Below are 22475 nucleotides of genomic sequence, written 5' to 3'. Positions count from 1 at the left end.
AGCGGTCCCAATGCCTCAGGAAACTAAAGCCCTCCCACCTGCATTATCTCTCTAGCCAGGAATTCATCTGCTCTATCCTCCTATTTCTGTACTCACTAGCTCATGGCACTGGGCGTAATCCGGAGATTACTACTATTGAGGTCCTGCTTTTTAATCTCTCTCCTAGCTCCCTAAACTCTGCCTGCAGGACCTCATCGCTCTTCCTAACTATGTCATTGGTACCGATGTGGACGACGACCTCTGGCTGTTCACCCTCTCCCCGCAGAATGCCCTGCAGCCGCTCAGTGACCTCCTTGACACCAGAAGGAACATACCATCCTGGAGTCGCATATGCAGCCACAGAACGCCTATTTACTCTCTTGACTATTGAATCCCCTACCACCATAGCTCTTCCATTCTTCTTCGTCACCCCTGTGCAGCTGAGCCACCGGTGATGCCATGGACTAGGCCCTGGCTGCACTCCCCAGAGCCACCATCGCCCCCACATTTCAGTACAGAGTAGCGGTTGGCGAGCAAGAAGCACTCAGTAGACTCCTGCACTACCTGCCCAGTCCTCCTCTTCTGTCTGGCAGTCACTCCCTCTCTGCCTGCACAATCTTCAGCTGTGGGGTGACCGCCTCTAGAAACGCGCTATGCATGTTGCTCTCAGTCTCGCGGATGCATCGCAGAGACCCCAGCTGCCACTCAAGCTCTAAAACACGGAGCTCGAGTTGGTGCAGCTGGAGACATCTCCCGCACACGTGGTCACACCCGAGACTTCCCACATGACACAGAGACGTTCCCAGTGTCCTTGACTGCTATGTGTGCAGGACATGCATCCAGCTGCATCTCCTGACAGACCGTATTGCGCCACTGGAGCTGCGCATGGATTCACTCTGGAGCATCCGCGATGCTGACGATGTCGTGAATAGCACGTTTAGTGAGTTGGTCACACCGCAGATAAAGGTTACTCAGGCAGATAGGGTATGGGTGACCATCAGGCAGAGCAGTGGAAGGAAGGTAGTGCAGGAGTCCCCTGCGGTCATCCCTCTCCAAAACAGATACGCCGTTTTGGGTACTTTTGGGGGAGATGATTCATCAGGGGAAGGCAGCAGCAATCAAGTTCATGGTACCATGGGTGGCTCTGCTGCACAGAAGGGCAGGAAAAAGAGTTGGAGAGCTATAGTAGTAGGGGATTCTATTGTAAGGGGAATAGATAGGCATTTCTGTGGCCGCAATTAAGACTCCAGGAAGGTATGTAGCCTCCTGGGTGCAAGGGTCAAGGGTCAAGGGTCAAGGTTGTCTCGGAGCGGCTGCAGGGCATTTTGGAGGGGGAGGGTGAACAGCCAGTTGTCGTGGTGCATATAGGTACCAACGATATAGGTAAAAAATGGGATGATGTCCTACAAGCTGAATTTAGGGAGCTAGGAGTTAAATTAAAAAGTACGACCTCAAAGGTAGTAATCTCAGGATTGCTACCAGTGCCACGTGCTAATCAGAGTAGAAATAGCAGGATAGTTAAGATGAATTCGTGGCTTGAGGAATGATGCAAGAGGGAGGGATTCAAATTCCTGGGACATTGGAACCGGTTCTGGGGGGAGGTGGGACCAGTACAAACCAGACGGTCTGTACCTGGGCAGTGTTTGCTAGTGCTGTTGGGGAGGGTTTAAACTAATGTGGCAGGGAGATGGGAATCTACACAGGGAGACAGATGGAAGTAAAATGGGGGCAGAAGCAAAAGGTAGAAAGAAGATAAGGAAAGGTGGAGAGCAGAGAAATCAAAGGGAAAAATCAAAAAAGGCCACATTACATCATAATTCTAAAAGGAAAAAAGTGTTAAAAAAACAAGCGTGAAGGCTCTGTGTCTCAATACGAGGAGCGTTCATAATAGGATGGATGAATTAACAGCGCAGATAGCTGTTAACGGATATGATGTAATTGGGATTACGGAGACATGGCTCCAGGGTGACCAAGGCTGGAAACTCAACATCCAAGGGTGTTCCATATTTAGGATGGATAGACAGAAAAGAAAAGGAGGTGGGGTAGCATTGCTGGTTAACGAGGAGATTAGCGCAATAGTAAGGAAGAACATTAGCTTGGATGATATGGAATTTGTATGGGCAGAGCTGCGGAACACCAAAGGGCAGAAAACGCTATTGGGAGTTGTGTACAGACCACCAAACAGTAGTAGTGAGGTTGGGGATGGCATCAAACAGGAAATTAGGGATGCATACAATAAAGGTACAGCAGTTACCATGGGTGACTTTAATCTGCATATAGATTGCGCTAACCAAACTGGTAGCAATATGGTGGAGGAGGATTTCCTGGAGTGTATAAGGGATGGCTTTCTAGACCAATATATCGAGGAACCAACTAGAGAGTAGGCCATCCTAGACTGGGTGATGTGTAATGAGAGAGGATAATTGGCAATCTTGTTGTGCGAGGCCCCTTGGGGAAGAGTGACCATAATATGGGAGAATTCTTCATTAAGATGGAGAATGACACAGTTAACTCAGAGACTAGGGTCCGGAACTTAAAAAATACTAACTTCGATGGTATGAGACGTGAATTGGCTAGGGTAGACTGGCAAATGATACTAAAAGCGTTGATGGTGGATAGGCAATGGCAGACATTTAAAGATCAGATGGATGAACTTCAATAATTGTACATCCCTGTCTGGCGTAAAAATAAAACAGGGAAGGTGGCTCAACCATGGCTAACAAGGGAAATTAGGGATAGTGTTAAATCCAAGGAAGAGGCATATAAATTGGCCAGAAAAAGCAACAAACCTGAGGACTGGGAGAAATTTAGAGTTCAGCAGAGGAGGACAAAGGGTTTAATTAGGAGGGGGAAAATAGAATATGAGAGTAAACTTGCAGTGAACATAAAAACTGATTGTAAAAGCTTCTATAGGTATGTGATGAGAAAACGATTAGTGAAGACAAATGTAGGTCCCTTGCAGTCAGAATCAGGTGAATTTATAATGGGGAACAAAGAAATGGTAGACCAATTGAACAAATACTTTGGTTCTGTCTTCACTGAAGAAGACAGAAATAACCTTCTGGAAATACTAGGGGACTGAGGATCGAGCGAGAAGGAGGAACTGAAGGATATCCTTATTAGTCAGGAAATTGTGTTTGGGAAATTGATGGGATTGAAGGCCAATAAATTCCCAGAGCCTGATAGTCTGCATCCCAGAGTACTTAAGGAAGTGGCCCTAGAAATAGTGGATGAGTTGGTGGTCATTTTCCAAAATTCTATAGCCTCTGGATCAGTTCCTATGGATTGGAGGGTAGCTAATGTAACACCACTTTTTAAAAAAGGAGGGAGAGAGAAAACAGAGAATCATAGACTGGTTAGCCTGACATCGGTAGTGGGGAAAATGTTGGAATCAATTATCAAAGACGTAATAGCAGCACATTTGGAAAGCAGTGACAGGATCAGTCCAAGTCAGCATGGATTTATGAAAGGGAAATCATGCTTGACAAATCTTATAGAATTTTTTGAGGATGTAACTGGCCGAGTGGACAAGGGAGAACCAGTGGATGTGGTGTATTTGGACTTTCAAAAGGCTTTTGACAAGGTCCCATACAAGAGATTAGTGTGCAAAATTAAAGCACATGGTATTGGGGGTAATGTATTGACGTGGATAGAGAACTGGTTGGCAAACAGGAAGCAAAGAGTAGGAATAAACGGGTCCTTTTCAGAATGGCAGGCAGTGACTAGTGGGGTACCACAAGGTTCAGTGTTGAACCCCCAGCTATATACAACATACATTAATGATTTGGACGAAGGAATTGAATGTAATATCTCCAAGTTTCAGATGACACTAAGCTGGGTGGCAGTGTGAACTGTGAGAAGGATGCTAAGAGGCTGCAGGGTGACTTGGACAGGTTTGGTGAGTGAGCAAAAGCATGGCAGATGCAGTATAATGCAGAAAAATGTGCCTCATTGGTGGCAAAAACAGGGAGGCAGAATATTATCTGAATGGTGACAGATTAGGAAAAGAGGAGGTGCAACGAGACCTGGGTATCATGGAACATCAGTCATTGAAAGTTGGCATGCAGGTACAGCAGGCGGTGACGAAGGCAAATGGCATGTTGGCCTTCATAACGAGAGGATTTGAGTATAGGAGTAGGGAGGTCTTACTACAGTTGTACAGGCCCTCGGTGAGGCCACACCTTGAATATTGTGTACAGTTTTGGTCTCCTAATCTGAGGATGGACATTCTTGCTATTGAGGGAGTGCAGCGAAGGTTCACCAGACTGATTCCTGGGATGGCAGGACTGACATATGAATAAAGACTGGATCAACTAGGTTTATATGCACTGGAATTTAGAAGAATGAGAGGAGATCTCATAGAAACATATAAAATTCTGATGGGATTGCACAGGTGATGGGATTGCAGGAAGAATGTTCTCGTTGTTGGGGAAGTCCAGAACCAGGGGTCACAATCTAAGGATAAGGGGTAAGCCATTTAGAACCGAGATGAGGAGAAACTTCTTCACTCAGAGAATTGTGAACCTGTGGAATTCTCTACCACAGAAAGTTGTTGAGGCCAGTTCATTAGATATATTCAAAAGGGAGTTAGATGTGGCCCTTACGGCTAAAGGGATCAAAGGGTATGGAGAGTAAGCAGGAATGGGGTACTGGAGTTGCATGATCAGCCATGATCATATTGAATGGTGGTGCAGGCTCAAAGGGCCGAATGGCCTACTCCTGCACCTGTTTTCTATGTTTCTATGTTTTTATGCCACAGGATGCGCAATCCACGGGACTAAGCTGCCCTGCCATCCCTCTAGTTACACTCGAAACTATCGAGTAGAACTAAATTCTAAACCTTAGAAACATAGAAACATAGAAAATAGGTGCAGGAGTAGGCCATTCGGCCCTTCGAGCCTGCACCACCATTCAATAAGATCATGACTGATCATTCACCTCAGGACCCCTTTCCTGCTTTCTCTCCATACCCCTTGATCCCTTTAGCCGTAAGGGCCATATCTATCTCACTCTTGAATATATCCAATGAACTAGCATCAACAACTCTCTGCAATAGGGAATTCCACAGGTTAACAACTCTCTGAATGAAGAAGTTTCTCCTCATCTCAGTCCTAAATAGCTTACCCCTTATCCTTCGACTGTGTCCCCTGGATTTGGACTTCCCCAACATCGGAGTGAGTGAGTGAGTGAATGGGTGAGTGAGTGAGTGAGTGAGTCTGAATGAGTGAGTCTGAGTGGGTGGGTGGGAGTTGGTGAGTGGGTGGGTGAGTGGGTGGGTGAGTGAGTGAGTGGGTGAGTGTGTGAGTGGGTGAGTGGGTGAGTGAGTACACAACACACCCAGCCGCTACTCAGCAAACAGCCGATTTATTTAACTAGCTCTCCTTAGATAATAAAGATCACATAAATTTACTGGCAGATCCTACTTACAACAATGCCAAAGGTTTCCTACTGAAAAGAAAATGAAAACTACTAATCCACCAGCCATTTACTTATCCGCTTGGCTGTGATGCCACACTTCGAATTTGATTTTTTTAAAAACTTTTTGTCTCTGCACCAGCTGGCTCCTCCCAACTCTCGGGCCCTTTATCTGGCTCTTCCCGCTCCTGCTGCTATGGCTCCTCCCGACTCTCGGGCCCTTTATCTGGGCCTGGCTCCTCCCGCTCCTGCTGCTGTGGCCCCTCCGACTCTCGGGCCCTTTTATCTGGCTCCTCCCGCTCTTGGAAGACCCTAGGTGGGTAAGGTCTCTTGTTGAGAGCCCTCCTGGTTCTCCTCCTGCTCACTCTGCGTGCATCTTCTTCCTTTCTTCGCTGCCTCTGCTCCCTGTCCCAAAGATACTCGAGGAGGACTGTTACTAGAGCCCCATGACTGTGAGCAAGTGTCGTGAGCAGAAGCTTTTAAATAAGAATGAAGGATTTCTCCACTTGCAATCGCACGCATTGTTACCTTAGAACCTTGAAAGACATTTATCAAGCTGCTGGAGTTGTAGAAAATTGCACAGAGCCAGTCAAACTGAATAAACATGTCAGGTGCATCATGTTATGTGCATTATAAAGTAATGTAACTGAGTACTGTAGACAATGAGTAAGTGTGACCTTAGCTCCTTTATTCAAACTCCAGAGTGCAGGTACAGCATGGGAGGCCTGCTTATATACAATACTCCCAAGGGATGCGGGGATCCCTTGGGACTCCAACAGGTATGCCCTCTGGTGGCGGTATGATACAGGTTGCCTTGGGTTGCTTACATAACATCACTTCCTCCCAAAGTCAATAGTACACTTATTTACAAGGTGAGACGATCTGGGGCTTTTCGTTCCCTTATCAATCGTCTTGGTACAAATGCAGGTGTGGGTGAGTTGGTTGGTTCTTCGCTGGGCGGCTGGGCGGCTGGCCTTGCCGGGCTGCTGGGGATGGTGAGTTCAGCTTCGTGGTTCACTGTGATGTCGGTTGCCACTTGTGTGTGTGTTGGAGGGTCGAAGTTGGTGGTGTCCTCATTGAGTTGCTCGTGGCTGTTTGTGAATCGCAGTTTGGTTTGATCCAAATGCTTTATGAAAGTTCGTCCATTAGCAAGTATGACCTGAAACTCCCTACTCCCTTCTTTGGCTATGACGGTTCCAGTGAGCCATTTGGGACCATGTCGATAGTTGAGTACAAATACAGGATCATTGACTTGAATACCACATGACAAGTTTGCGCGATCATGATACATGCTTTGTTGATTCCGCCTGCCCTCGATGTGATCTTGGAGATCAGGGTGGATAAGGGAGAGCTTTGCTTTGAGCGCCCTTTTCATGAGCAGCTCGGCTGGGCAAACCCTGGTGAGCGAGTGGGATTAGGTACGGTAGCTGAGTAGGACTCGGGTCAGGCGGGTCTGCAGGGAGCCTTCCGACACATTTCAAGCTTTGTTTGATGGTTTGGACTGCCTGTTCTGCCTGGCCGTTGGATGCGGGGTTGAATGGGGCAGATGTGATGTGCTTCATCCCTCTGCGGGTCATGAATTCCTTGAATTCAGCACTGGTGAAGCACGGCCCATTGTCGCTGACAAGGACATCAGGCAGGCCGTGCGTGGCGAACATGGCTTGTAGGTGGCAGTGGATGTGCTTACAGGCATTATTACACACTCAATCCATTTTGAATAAGCATCTACAACAATCAAAAATATTTTGCCTAGAAACGGGCCTGCAAAGTCAGTATGGATCCTAGACCACAGTTTGGAGGGCCACGACCACAAACTTAGCGGTGCCTCTCTGGGTGCATTGCTCAGTTGAGAGCAAGTGTTGCATTGGCGCACGCATGACTCCAAATCTGAGTCGATGCCGGGACACCACACATGGGATTTGGCTATCGCTTTCATCATTACTATGCCTGGGTGGGTACTGTGTAGGTCACGTATGAATGTTTCCCTGCCTTTCTTCGGCAAAACCACGTGATTGCCCCACAAAAGACAGTCCACCTGTATGGACATTTCATCTTAGCGCCGCTGGAACGGCTTGATCTCTTCATGCATCTCCGCTGGGACGCTGGACCAGCTCCCATGGAGGACACAGTTTTTTACAAGGGACAGTAAAGGATCCTGGCTGGTCCAGGTCCTGATCTGGCGGGCCGTAATGGGTGACTTTTTGTTTTCAAATGCATCCATCACCAAGAGTGGACAAACTCCAGGACGCATAGGCGACCGGTTGCAATGTTCCCGATTCGTTTGTTTGTTGTAACACACATCCAACCCCGTACGAAGATGCATCGCAAGCTAGCACTAAACATTTACATGGGTTATACAGAACAAGCAGTTTGTTAGAACACAACAGATTTCTGGCTTTCACAAAAGCAGCTTCTTGTGATTTCTCCCATACCCAGTCATCTCCCTTGCGTAGTAGCACATGTAGGGGTTCTAGCAAGATGCTTAACCCGGGTAGGAAATTACTGAAATAGTTGAGGAGTCCCAGGAACGACCGCAGCCCCACCACGTTCTGTGATCTCGGCGCATTCTTGGTGGCCTCCGTCTTGGAGTCGGTGGGTCTGATGACGTCTGCCGCGATTCTTCTCCCTAAGAACTCGACCTCTGGCGCCAGAAAACACACTTCGAGCGTTTCAACCTGAGTCCCACGCGATCTAGCCGACTTAAAATCTCTTCCAGGTTCTTCAAGTGTTCGATGGTGTCCAGACCTGTGACCGGTATGTCGTCCTGGAAAACCACAGTGCGCGGAACTGACTTTAGCAGGCTCTCCATGTTCCTTTGAAAAATTGCTGCGGCCGATCGAATCCCAAATGGGCATCTATTGTAGATGAACAGACCTGTGTGTGTGTTGATGCAGGTGAGGCCTTTTGAAGATTCTGCCAGCTCCTGCATCATGTAGGCCAAAGTCAAGTCTAACTTAGTAAACATCTTTCCTCCAGCTAGGGTCGCAAATAGGTCGTCTGCCTTGGGTAGCGGGTACTGGTCCTGTAGTGAAAAACGATTAATCGTTATTTTATAGTTCCCACAAATTCTGACTGTGCCATCACCTTTGAGAACCGGAACAATAGGACTGGCCCACTCATTGAACTCCACGATGCCTTCTCGCTGCAGTTTGTCCAGCTCAATTTCCACTTTCTCTTGTATCATGTATGGCACCGCGCGTGCCTTGTGGTGAATGGGTCGTGTACCGGGAACCAAGTGGATCTGCACCTTCACCCCAGAGAAACTTCCGATGCCTGGCTCAAATTGCAATGGGAACTTGCTCACAATCTGGGCACATGAGGCGTAGCCGATGGACGAAAGCGTTCAGATGTCGCCCCAGTTCCAGTGGATTTTTCCCAGCCAGCTTCTGCCGAACAATGTGGGGCCATCTCCTGGTACAATCCATAGTGGGAGTTCATGCACTGCTCCATCATAGGAGACTTTTACTGCTGCACTGCCAATAACAGGGTTCAGCTCTTCAGTGTAACTTCTTAGCTTGGTATGAATGGGGCTAAGCTTGGGCCTGTGTGCCTTGGTGCACACCAGCCTCTCGAAGGCCTTTTTGCTCATGATAGACTGACTCGCACCCATGTCCAGTTCCATGGATGCTGGAATTCCATCCAGTTCGACTTTTAGCATGATCAGTGGACCTTTCTTGGTGAAGGTGTGTACCCCTTACACTTCTGACTCCTCGGTTCGAGTCTCTAGTTCAGCCTGATCCGCCATGGATCGATCCTCCTCTGCAATGTGGTGGTTTGCAGAGTTTGCAGCTCGTCTGAACATTCGCTGGAGGTGTCCCATTGTTCCACAGTCTTTGCACACATAGTGTTTGAAGCAGCATTGATGGGCTCGATGATCACCTCCGCAGCGCCAACAAGGTGTTAACTGCCTCGCATTAACATTTGATGGTGGACTCTGGGTCATCTGAGGTCGTGCAGCTGCAGGTGTGTACATTCTGCCATATGCATTCCTGCCTGAAAACAACATTACTTTGTGGACAGTACTTGCCGAAACCTCTTTATGCTGCAAAACTTGTTTGGTGTTATCGCTGGTGGACATAAATGCCTGGGCTATCGTTGTGGCTTTGCTCAGGCTCGGTGTTTCAACAGTTAATAGTTTGCGAAGGATTAGCTCATGGCCAATGCCAAGCACAAAGAAGTCTCTTAGCATTTGCTCAAGGAATCCATCGAATTTGCAATGTCCTGCAAGGCACCTTAGTTCGGCGACGTAGCTTGCCACTTCCTGGCCTTCAGACCGTTGACACGTGTAAAATCGATACCTTGCCATCAGAATGTTTCCTTTGGATTTAGTTGTTTCCGGACCAGCGTACACAGTTCTTCATACGATTTGGTTGTTGGTTTCACCGGAGCTAGAAGATTCTTCATGAGGCCATAGGTTGTTGTCCCGCAGACGGTGAGGAGGATCGCCCTTCGTTTGGCAGCGTTCTCGTCCCCTTCCAGCTCGTTGGTCACGAAGTATTGGTCGAGTCTCTCCACGAAGGCCTCCCAATCATCCCCTTCTGAGAATTTCTCCAGGACACCAACAGTTCTCTGCATTTTCACGTGATTGTTCGATATCTCGTTGCCAGTTGTTATGCTCATAATAAAGTAGTGTAACTGAGTACTGTCGACAATGAGTAAGTGTGACCTTAGCTCCTTTATTCAAATTCCAGAGTGTTGGTACCGCATGGGAGGCCTGCTTATATACAGTGCTCCCAAGGGATGCTGGGATCCCTTGGGACTCCAACAGGTATGCCCTCTGGTGGCGGTATGATACAGATTGCTTCTGGTTGCATACATAACAAATCATCTCCATGATTTTTAATGATAAAGAAGCATCCCGTGTGATTTTGTAATTTGAGGAGCAGGTAAGCATATGTGTGCCTGTGACAGAGCGAGAGACAGTGAGAAAAATTAGAGACTAATTAGAGATAACATAATGCCAGTAGAAAAAAGGGATATGATTAACAGATAGTTAGAAACAGAATTCAAATGGTTTGAAATAAAAGATAAGAAAAGATCGATCACGCTAATAAAGGTATGCTACAGATAAAGGGGAGAAAATCAGTCATTTAAAATCTTTCACCACTGGGCCACCAGGGAGGGTTTTGGCTAGGCCAGCGGCCTGGCACCAAAGAGGGGGTGCCAGGCTGCCGTTGGCGGCCCGGCTGAACCCAAGGGCACTATCTTGCTGACCGATCGGGAAGTTGGCCGGCAAAAATAAATACATGGCGGCCGCGGCGCTGCCGGACCGCACTCACTCCGGATAAGGTGCACCAACAGAAAAAGTTGTCGGGGGCAAGGCGCGGCAGGGCATCGATTTTTTGAGCTAAATTTTGCCATTTTCAGGTGAGGGAGAGCGGTGGTGCGCATTCTGATGACGCGCTTGCAGCGGTTGTCAGCATCGGAGCGGAATCGGGTCCAGGACGAAAAATCTCCCACCTGAATTTGGGTTGGGGCGGCCAGTTGACCACAAAGCAGCGGCCACGGGATTCTGACGCATGGCCATCATAAACGGGCTGTAACGGATCTTTCTGAGACCCTGAATTTCGGTCGCAGGTAGTGCAGAGTGTAAGGAGCTTCCCCTGTACATTAAAGTTCTGCCGCAGAACCTCTGTCGCCTCCACCCAGTCTCCGCTCTCCCAGTGCGTGATGCAGTTTGTACTATGAACACAAGACCCATATTCAAATGATAGCACTGTGGAAAACTGGGATGTTTAGAATACAATGTGAAAACATGGAATGCGGCTGCACTGTTGATGTGCCTTGAACTGAATTTCAGCACGTATCCCCAGTATGCATTGCTGCTGATGTGGAAAATTAGGAAAAATAGTTTTATCTAACGAAACCATATAACATCGTTTTTGTAATAAGAGGAACAAAACAGAAACAATAAATTTTAGTTTGGTTCTTTATGGAACGGGACAAGAATAGATTTTCCTCTTTACTGCACCTGGCAGATTGCCAGTCCTCAGATAGGGGATAGAGGCCTATTCCATTAGGTTTTCACCTCACTGTGTCCAGCCAGAGTGTCCCAAAGGTATATCAGGCAGCCTGCGTCTGAAGTAAGTAAAGGTCTACAGTTCCTGTTGTAATAAAGAAAAGAAGGGCTGTTCCTGGGCTCCCACCTTAGTTTTTTCATCATCAATCCATTGCATGCTCCAATCTAGAGACATGTAACATAAAAGTTGGTGCAGACTGGAAGATCTGCTGTGGCCAGGAGGCCGGTTCAAGATTTGTCTGGCATGGTTATTGGAACTTCACCTCCCCCTCCTAGGTTAACCTTTGGGCCTCAGGGCCTTCAGATTTTTGCTCACCAACAGCTGCCAGAAGGCCTCATGTCAGCAGCCAGGAGCAAAACCTCAGACATGAGAGGACTTTAGCTGCTTTCTGATTTCCTACCACAGTGTTCAGGTGTAGGCCCAGTACACCCAGGTGATGCAGGGCATAAAAACTGGCTCGCCTTCAATGACAAGTGCAGCACCTCAGGCACCACAAAAGAAAATATATCCTATATACTTTGCAATTTAGAAATATGATCCATGAAATGGAAAAACTGAAAAAGATGAAGGCTTCATACTTGCAACAAAATCTGGAACTTGAAATTGCCTTTTCTGTCTGTATTCATGTCAAAGCTCTTTCTCACCTAATTTTTATGCAGCTAGCAACTCTAACCACTTTTGGCTGTTTCTTCAGGTTGATTTCACGACCACTTAAAGTATCCACCAAGAAAATACGTCTGGTTAAATACCAATTATTATTTGTATTATCTGTGATTGAAAAAAATAAATTAACGCTTGAACAACACAAGGTCGAAATCAAACACAAGGTTTTCGGTTAAAATCAGAGCCTGGGGTTTGAGCAATTTCCCAATAACTCAGCAGGCACTAGGAACACTGAAGAAGAAAATCACAGCTAGAGGATTTTATTTTCACTTTCAGAATTATATAAAATAGCCAGATTTATATGAGTTCTTCTAAATTTGCTTATTCAAACTAGTTTTTTTTCTTCACTTCCCCTTATTGGATTTATCTTGTGCTGTACATTTCTGAGTGAGTGCACAGGCTGGAGACCCTGCTGTTCCTAGGATTTTGCTAATTTCATTCAATAACTATCCACTAGGAGATGTCTGGCACTAGTCTGTGAGGTTCACCCTTCAGTTTTTGCTCTTTCCTGTGGGAATCTGTCTGATTTCTGTAGCACCCTTCCCCATAATGGCATTGCTGAGATCAGGGATTCACTGACATTATAATATTTCTGATTCCATGAGACTGACTTCAGAGTCAACTCCCACTGTTCATACTGTTAAATTATACCGGTGCTAGACCTGTAGTCCCTCAAAAATCTACACAGCTTAAATGAGGCATAAAGGGTGCTAACCTGGATAACATCACGTTTGCATTCCAACATGCTACTGCACCATGCTGCCTGTGTTTCTTTTAAAATAGAATTGTTTGTGGTTGAACATTTTAGGGTACTTTTGCAAGGCTCTGCTCCTGGTATAGAGCATTTCCCAATAGGACAGTGGATCAGAGAACTGGCCATGGAGATCAGCACCCTCAATTTGTGGTGCTTCCGATTTTCTGGTTATCAAAATTAATCACCAGAAAATCTAAGCACACAAATCAGATGCACATATCCATGCCTGATTTAACCTACAACATAAGTGTTATGTCTCAAATAAAGCAATGTGACTGAGTACTGTAGACTTGAGTAAGTGTGACCTTAGTCTCTTTATTCTGACTCCAGAGTGCTGGTACAGCATGGGAGGCCTGCTTATATGCAGTGCTCCCAAGGGATGCTGGGATCCCTTGGGACTCCAACAGATGCACCCTCTGGTGGCGGTAGAATGCTGGTTACAAGGTGTTGCATACATAACATCACTCCCCCCCCTACGCAAAGTCAATAATACATTTATTTACAGGATGAGACGATCTAGGGCTTTCCACTCCCTAGTCGATCATCTCAGTACAAAGACAGGTGCAGGTGAGTTGGTTGGGCCTTCGCTGGGCTGCTGCGCAGCTGGCCATGCTGAGCTGCTGGGATGATAAGTTCAGCTTCGTGGTCAACCGTGATGCCGGTTGCCACTTGTGTGTGTATCGGAGGGTCGAAGTTGGTGGTGTCCTCTTCAGGTTGCTCGTGGCTGTCTGTGAATCGCAGTTTGATTTGGTCCAAACACTTTCTGCAAGTTAGTCCATTTGCAAGTTTGACCTCAAACACTCTACTCCCTTCTTTGGTTATGACAGTGCCAGCAAGCCATTTGGGACCATGTCCATAGTTGAGTACAAACACAGTCATTGACTTCAATATTGCATGACAAATTTGCGCGATCATGGTACGTGCTTTGTTGATGCTGCCTGTCCTCGACATGATCATGGAGATCAGGGTGCACTAGACAGAGCCTTGTTTTGAGTGCCCTTTTCATGAGCAGTTCGGCAGGGGGAACCCCGGTGAGCGAGTGGAGTCTTGTGCGGTAGCTGAGCAGGACTCGGGACAGGCGGGTCTGCAGGGAGCCTTCCGACACGCATTTCAAGCTTTGCTTGATGGTTTGGACTGCCCGTTCTGCCTGGCCGTTAGATGCGGGCTTGAACGGGGCAGATGTGACGTGCTTGATCCCATTGCGGGTCATGAATTCCTTGAATTCAGCTCTGGTGAAGCACGGCCTATTGTCGCTGACAAGGTCATCAAGCAGGCCATGCATGGCAAACATGGCTCGTAGGCAGTGGACGTGCTTACAGACATTATTACACACTCAATCCATTTTGAATAAGCATCCACAACAACCAAAAACATTTTACCTAGAAACGGGCCAGCAAAGTCAACATGGATCATAGAACAGGGTTTGGAGGGCCATGGCCACAAACCTAGTGGTGCCTCCCTGGGTGCATTGGTCAGTTGAGAGCAAGTGTTGCATTGGTGCATGCAAGACTCCAAATCTGAGTCGATGCCCGGGCACCACACATGGGATCTGGCTATAGCTTTCATCATTACTATGCCTGGGTGGGTACTGTGTCGGTCGTGTGTGAACATTTCCCTGCCTTTCTTAAGCAAAACCACGCGATTACCCTACAAAAGACAGTCCACCTGTATGGACATTTCGTCTTAGCGCCGCTGGAACGGTTTGATCTCTTCATGCAGCTCTGCTAGGACGCTGGACCAGCTCCCATGGAGGACACAGTTTTTTACAAGGGACAGTAAAGGATCCTGGCTGGTCCAGGTCCTGATCTGGCGGGCCATAATGGGTGACTTTTTGTTTTCAAATGCATCCATCACCAAGAGCAAGTCTGCAGGCTGTGCCATTTCCACCCCAGTGGTGGGCAATGGTAGCCGACTGAGAGCATCAGCGCAGTTCTCTGTGCCTGGCCTGTGGCGAATTACATAGTTATATGCAGACAGCGTGAGCACCCATCTTTGGATGCGAGCAGAGACATTGGTATTAATACCTTTGCTCTCTGAGAATAGCGATATGAACGGCTTATGGTCAGTTTCTAACTCGAACTTAAGCCCAGATACTGGTGCATTGTTTTCACCCCATAAACGCATGCCAGAGCTTCTTTTTCAATCATGCTGTAAGCCCTATCGGCCTTGGACAAACTCCTGGATGCATAAGCAACCAGTTGCAATGTTCGTGATTCATTTGCTTGGTGTAACACACACAGACCCTGTACGAAGACTTATCGCAAGCTAGCACTAAACGTTTAGATGGGTCATACAGAACAAGCAGTTTGTTGGAACATAACAGATTTCTGGATTTCTCAAAAGCAGTCTCTTGTGATATTCCCCCATACCCAGTCATCTCCCTTGAGTAGCAACACATGTAGAGGTTCTAGCAAGGTGCGTAACCCAGGTAGGAAATTACCAAAATAATTGAGGACTCCCAGCAACGACCACAATTCCATCACGTTCTGTGGTCTCGGCGAGTTCTTGATGGCCTCCGTCTTGGCGTCGGTAGGTCTGATTCCCTCTGCCGCGATTCCTCTCCCTAAGAACTCGACCTCTGGTGCCAGGAAAACACACTTCGAGCGTTTCAACCTGAGTCTCACACGATTTAGCCGACTTAGAACCTCTTCCAGGTTCTTCAAGTGTTCGATGGTGTCCTGACCTGTGATCAATATGTTGTCCTGGAAAACCACGGTGCGCGGAACCGACTTTAGCAGACTCTCCATGTTCCTTTGAAAAATAGCCGCAGCTGATCGAATCCCAAATGGGCATCTATTGTAGATGAACAGACCTTTGTGCGTGTTGATGCAGGTGAGGCCTTTCGAAGATTCCGCCAGCTCCTGCGTCATGTACGCCGAGGTCAGGTCCAACTTGGTGAACGTCTTCCCTCCTGCCAGCATTGCAAATAGGTCATCTGCTTTGGGTAGCGGGTACTGGTCTTGCAGTGAAAAATGGTGAATCGTTACTTTATAGTCCCCACAAATTCTGACCGGAACAATCGGACTGGCCCACTCGTTGAACTCAACCAGCGCCGTGATGCCCCCTTGTTGTAGCCTGTCCAGCTCGATCTCCACTTTCTCTCGCATCATGTATGGCACCGCACGTGCCTTGTGGTGGATGGGTTGTGTACCGGGAACCAAGTGGATCTGCACCTTCGCCCCAGAGAAATTTCCGATGCCTGGCTCAAACAACGACGGGAACTTGCTCAAAACCTGGGCACATGCAACGTCGTCGACGGATGAAAGCGCTCAGATCTCGTCCCAGTTCCAGCGCATTTTTCCCAGCCAGCTTCTGCCGAACAGTGTGGGGCCATCTCCTGGTACAATCCATAGTAGTACTTCGTGCACCGCTCCATTATAGGAGACTTTTACGGCTGCACTGCCAATTACAGGGACCAGCTCTTTAGTGTAAGTTTTCAGCTTGGTATGAATAGGGCTCAGCTTGGGCCTTTGTGCCTTGTTGCACCACAGCCTTTTGAAGGCCTTTTTGCTTATGATAGACTGACTCGCACCCATGTCCAATTCCATGGATACTGAAATTCCGTTCAGTTCAACTTTTAACATGATCGGTGGACATTTCGTGATAAAGGTGTGTACCCGGACACTTCTGCCTCCTCGGTTCGTGTCTCTAGTTCAGTTTGATCCACCATGGATCGGTCTTCCTCTGCAACGTGGTGGTTTGCAGCTCGTCTGAACATTCGCTGGAGATGTCCCATTTTTCAACAGCCTTTGCACACATAGTGTTTGAAGCGGCATTGATGGGCTCGATGATCACCTCGCAGCGCCAACAAGGTGTTAATTGCCTCGCATTCACTCTTGATGGCGGACTCTAAGTCATCTGAGGTCATGAAGCTGCAGGCGTGTACATTGTGCCATATGCATTCCTGCCTGAAAACAACTTTGTGTACAGTACTTGCCGATGCATCTTTATGCTGCAAAATTTGTTTGGTGTTATCGCTGGTGGACATAAATGCCTGGGCTATTGTTATGGCTTTGCTCAGGTTAGATGTTTCAACAGTCAATAGTTTGCAAGGGATAACCTCATGGCCAATGCCAAGCACAAAAAAGTCTCTTAGCATTTACTCCAGGAATCCACCGAATTCGCAATGTCCTGCAAGGTGCATTAGTTCGGCGACATGGCTCACCATTCCCAGGCCGTCAGACCATTGACATGTATAAAATCGATACTTTGCCATCAGAGCACTCTCCTTTGGATTTAGAACTAGCGTATATAGTTCTTCATACGATTTGGTTGTTCATTTCACCGGAGCAAGAAGATTCTTCATGAGGCTGTAGGTTGTTGCCCCGCAGACGGTGAGGAGGATCGCCCTTCGTTTGGCAACGTTTTCATTCCGTTCCAGCTCGTTGGCCACGAAATATTGGTCGAGTCACTCCATGAAGGCTTCCCAATCATCACCTTCTGAGAATTTCTCCAGGATACCAACAGTTCTCTGCATTTTCGCATAATGGTTTGTTATCTATTACTCGTTGCCAGTTGTTATGTCTCAAATAAAGCAATGTGACTGAGTACTGTAGACTTGAGTAAGTGTGACATTAGTCTCTTTATTCTGACTCCAGAGTGCTGGCACAGCATGGGAGGCTTGCTTATATGCAGTGAACCCAAGGGATGCTAGGATCCCTTGGGACTCCAACAGATGCACCCTCTGGTGGCGGTAGAATGCTGGTTACAAGGTATTGCATACATAACAATAAGTAATAACCGATGAAATGTCACCGATCTGAAACCTTAACACCGTTTCTCTCGGAAATAGGAACAGGAGTAGGCCATTGAGTAGGGCATTCTGGGGGGAAGAGGGTGAACAGCCAGAGGTCGTGGTCCATAGTGGGACTAATGACATATGTAGAAAGAGGGATGAAGTCCTGCAGGACGAGTTTAGGGAGCTAGGAGAGAGATTAAAAAGCAGGACCTCAAAGGCAGTAATCTCCGGATTACTCCCAGTGCCACGAGCTAGTGAGTACAGAAATAGGAAGATAGAGCAGATGAATACGTGGCTGGAGAGATGGTGCAGGTGGGAAGGCTTTAGTTTCCTGAGTCATTGGGACCACTTCTGGGGGAGGTGGGACCTGTACAAGCCGGACGGGTTGCACCTCAACAGAGCCGGGACCAATATCCTTGTGGTGGGGGGCGGGGGGGGATCCCCTTGAAATGAGTGATCATAGCATGGTTAAATTTCAAATTTAGAGGGTGAGAAAGTTCGATCTCAAAAAAGCGTACTAAGCTTAAATAAAGGAGACTATGAAGGTATGAGGGCAGAGTTGGCTAAAGCGGACTGGGAAAATAGATTTAAAGTGTAGGACAGTTGATGAACAGTGCTGTACATTTAAGGAGATATTTCACAACTCTCAAGAAAAACATATTCCAGTGAGGAGAAAAGGATGTAAAAGAAAAGATAGGCATCTGTGGCTAACTAAAGAAATAAAGGATGGTACCCAATTAAAAACAAGGGCATACAAAGTGGCCAAAACTAGTGGGAGGACAGAAGATTGGGAAGCTTTTAAAAGCCAGCAAAGAATGACTAAAAAAATTATGAAGAAAAGGAAGAAGGACTATGAAAGTAAACTAGCACGAAATATAAAAACAGATAGCAAGAGTTTCTATAGATATATAAAAAGGAAAAGAGTGGCTAAAGTAAATGTTGGTCCCTTAGAGGACAAGAATGGGGAATTAGTAATGGGGAACATGGAGATAGCAGAAACTCTGAACAAATATCTTGTATCAGTCTTTACGGTAGAAGACACTGACAATATTCCAACAATGGATAGTGAAGGAGCTATGGGGGGGGAGGAACTTAACACAATCACAATCATTAAGGAGGTGGTACTCAGAAAGGTAATGGGACTAAAGCAGATAAATCCCCTGGACCTGATGGCTTGCATCCTAGAGTCTGAAGAGAAGTACCGGCAGGGATAATGGATGCATTGGTTGTAATTTACCAAAATTCCCTAGGTTCTGGGGAGGTCCCAGCAGATTTGAAAACTGTAAATGTAATGCCCCTATTTAAAAAAGGAGTCAGACAAAAAGCAAGAAGCTATAGACAAGTTAGCCTGACATCTGTGGTTGGGAAAATGTTGAAGTCCATTATTAAAGAAGCAGTAGCAGGACATTTGGAAAAGCATAATTCGGTCAGGCAGAGTCAGCATGGATTTTTGAAAGTGAAGTCATGTTTGACAAAGTTTCTGGAATTCTTTGAGGATGTAACGAACAGGGTGGATAAAGGGGAACCAGTGGATGTGATGCATTTGGACTTCCAGAAGGCATTTGACCAGGTGCCACATGAAAGGTTACTGCACAAGATAAAAGTTCACGGGGTTGGGGGTAATATATTAGCCTGGATAGAGGATTGGCTAACTAACAGAAAACAGAGAGTCAGGATAAATGGTTCATTCTCTGGTTGGCAACCAGTAACTAGTGGGGTGCCGCAGGGATCAGTGCTGGGACTCCAACTATTTACAATCTATATTAACGACTTGGAAAAAGGGACTGAGTGTAACGTAGCCAAGTTTGCTGATGATACAAAGATGGGAGGAAAAGCAGTGTGTGAGGAGGACATAAAACATCTGCAAAAGAACATAGACAGGCTAAATGAGTGGGCAAAAATTTGGCAGATGGAGTATAATGTTGGAAAGTGCGAGGTCATGCACTTTGGCAGAAAAAAAATCAAAGAGCAAGTTCTTATTTAAACGGAGAAAGATTGCAAAGTGCTGCAGTAAAGCGGGACCTGGAGATACTTGTGCATGAAACACAAAAGGATAGTGTGCAGGTACAGCAAGTAATCAGGAAGGCCAATGGAATCTTGGCCTTTATTGCAAAGGGGATAGAGTATAAAAGCAGGGAAGTCTTGCTACAGCTATACAGAGTATTGGTGAGGCCACACCTGGAATACTGCGTGCAGTTTTGGTTTCCATATTTACGAAAGGATATACTTGCTTTGGAGTCAGTTCAGAGAAAGTTCACTCGGTTGATTCCGGAGATGAGGGGGTTGACTTATGAGGAAAGGTTGAGTAGATTGGGCCTCTACTCATTGGAATTCAGCAGAATGAGAGGTGATCTTATCGAAACGTGTAAGATTATGAGGGGGCTTGACAAGGTGGATGCAGAGAGGATGTTTCCACTGAAGGGGGAGACTAGAACTAGAGGGCATGATCTTAGAATAAGGGGCCGCCCATTTAAAATTAAGATGAAGAGAAATTTCTTTTCTCAGAGGGTTGTAAATCTGTGCAATTCGCTGCCTCAGTGAGCTGTGGAAGCTAGGACATTGAATAAATTTAAGACAGAAATAGACAGTTTCTTAAACGATAAAGGGGTAAGGGGTTATGGGGAGCGGGCAGGGTGGTGGACCTGAGTCCATGATCAGATCAGCAATGATCTTATTGAATGGCGGAGCAGGCTCGAGGGGCAGTATGGCCTACTCCTGTTCCTATTTCTTATGTTCTTATAAATTCTTCTCTCAGAAGGTTGTAAATCTGCGAAATTCGCTGCCTCAGAGAGCTGTGGAAGCCGGGACATTGAATAAATTTAAGACAGAGATAGACAGCTTCTCAACCGATAAGGGATTAAGGGGTTATGAGGAGCGAGCAGGGAAATGGACCTGAGTCCATGATTGGATCAGCCATGATAATATTGAATGGCGAAGCAGGCTCGAGGGGCCATATGGCCTACTCCTGCTCCTATTTCTTATGTTCTTATTGACCCTCTCGAGCCTGTTCAGTCATTCGGTGAGATCATGGCTGACCTGTGACCTAACTCCATATACCTGCTTTTGGGCCATATCCCTTAATATCTTTGGTTGACAAAAATCTATATAGGGCTGGATTTTGCCAGTGCTCAGAGGGCGGGTCCACTGTCAGAAAACGAAAAGATTGACATGCTTAAGACAATTGAAACACTTAAGAAGCTGTTTAAGGGTAGTTAAGTAGCATTTTACCAACCACTAACCATTTTTCCAACTTTTTCACGGAGGTTCCCAATGGTCAGGGATCACATCAGGTATGACAGGTTTTTGTCCATTGCTTTGAATAGTTGACAGCTGCACAGCTGGTATAAAAGTTATTATTTCACAGCTGTTCATTTTCCAATGTTAGAAGCTGGCACCTTCAGTATTTGGAAAATACTTTTCAGCTTTATGCAGTTTGGAAGTGTTTCGAGTAAACTCTCTATTCCCTGTCACCACCTTGGAACAACCGATCTCACCATTGACAGATCGCTTCTATCATCTCAATTTCACCTGCCATCTATTCCATCAGCAACTGTGCCCTTGCAAAAATCTCACCTTGATCCTCCAAATTCCACCACGATCAGCCCCAGCACCAACATCACTAGGCACACCTGAAAAGCCAACAACAACACCAACCTTCTCAGCAATCACCTGATGCTTTACATCAGCATTGGCGATAACTCCCAAGAGCCTACCCTTGCATGTTGTTAGTTGGCATGTTTGGACAAGGATGAGGGTGGGTGTGAGGGGTAGCTAGTGAGATGGGGATGTGATAATGTAGATAGAGAGAGAGGGATGGGTGGAGGTGCAAGGTAAGTTGGTATGAATAAGGATGTGCAGGAGTAGGGTAGAGAAGGCAGAGTGATGGGGATGTGATGAGTGGTCTCGCAGGATGAGGTTGAGTGTGACTCTGCAGGGGGTATAGAAAGAAAGCAGGAAAGGGGTACTGAGGGAATGATTAGCCATGATCTTATTGAATGGTGGTGCACCTATTTTCTATTTCCTATGTAACGTTTCGTGATCCACTGAGATCATTGAAATGTTTGTGCCACTGCAGCCAGGTCCTCCTGACGACATCCCTGCTTGTGCCCTCCTGAACAATGTGCAACCAGGTTGGTGTCCTGGTGTCTCTTCCGCTCATTGGAAGGGAAGAGAACCTCCCTGCGTGCTGTGATTCCCTCCATAAGCATCTGGAGGGAGTGATGGGAGATCCTGGGTGCAGCCGTGCACCTTTGTGCAGTGTTTGTCAGCATTTGCAGCACAACTGTCAAAATGTATGTGGGCGTTATCCCTTTAAAGAAACCGGCTGATGACGCATCATCAGATAGCATTATCAGACCCGCTTCCTTTTAATTGGCCAGGAACCTCGCAGGGTGGGCTTAACAAGCCCCATCAGGGTAAAATCATGTCAGAGGCCCGGATCAACACAGCTGCAGACTTGCCAAGGACGTCGCCCATCCCAAACCTGCCGAGGGTGGTAAAATCCAGCCCTTTGTGTGTAGAAATGTTTCCTAATTTAACTTCTGTTGCTGAGTGTTTGCAGCATTTTCTGTTTTTATTATTAGTAATAAATATGATCACGGCAAGTATAATCAGTTGAGCACAACAGCAGATATCAAGATTTATTCCATTAATAACTCCTATGCCAAAGATTGAAGTATATAATCCAACACAATTTGGTCTCATTTTTAAATGATGGCAGAACATTTTGTTTTTTGTTTTTATGTCTTTGGAATTTAAAATGGAACACAACTTAAATTTAGGAAATTAATACTTTGATTCATTTGCTAAAACCCTTCCAAATGTAGGAAATGATAAACTCATCAGGAGAGGTTGCCTAAGGGTAACATCTGTACACTTATTCATATACCTTATGTCATTTTCCTTT

General features: G+C 46.5%; 1 protein-coding gene across 4 annotated transcripts in view; it reads right to left on the bottom strand.

Moving 5' to 3' along the window:
- The window catches only part of tmem67 (transmembrane protein 67), a 432102-nt gene that overhangs the window by 153278 nt on the left and 256349 nt on the right, over positions 1-22475 (bottom strand). For 3 of the 4 annotated variants that reach the window (XM_070893974.1, XM_070893984.1, XM_070893994.1), the window contains one exon: positions 12059-12182. The exons of the other annotated variant lie outside the window; for it this stretch is intronic. In XM_070893974.1, coding sequence (XP_070750075.1) covers positions 12059-12182 — 124 coding nt within the window. The remainder of the gene's footprint in view (positions 1-12058; positions 12183-22475) is intronic. 4 annotated transcript variants of the gene reach the window in all.

The sequence above is a fragment of the Pristiophorus japonicus genome, chromosome 1 (assembly GCF_044704955.1).
Source record: "Pristiophorus japonicus isolate sPriJap1 chromosome 1, sPriJap1.hap1, whole genome shotgun sequence".
NCBI classification, from domain to species: domain Eukaryota; kingdom Metazoa; phylum Chordata; class Chondrichthyes; family Pristiophoridae; genus Pristiophorus; species Pristiophorus japonicus.
The sequence above is the reverse complement of the archived record's forward strand: the minus strand, read 5'-3'. Positions and strand labels throughout refer to the sequence as shown.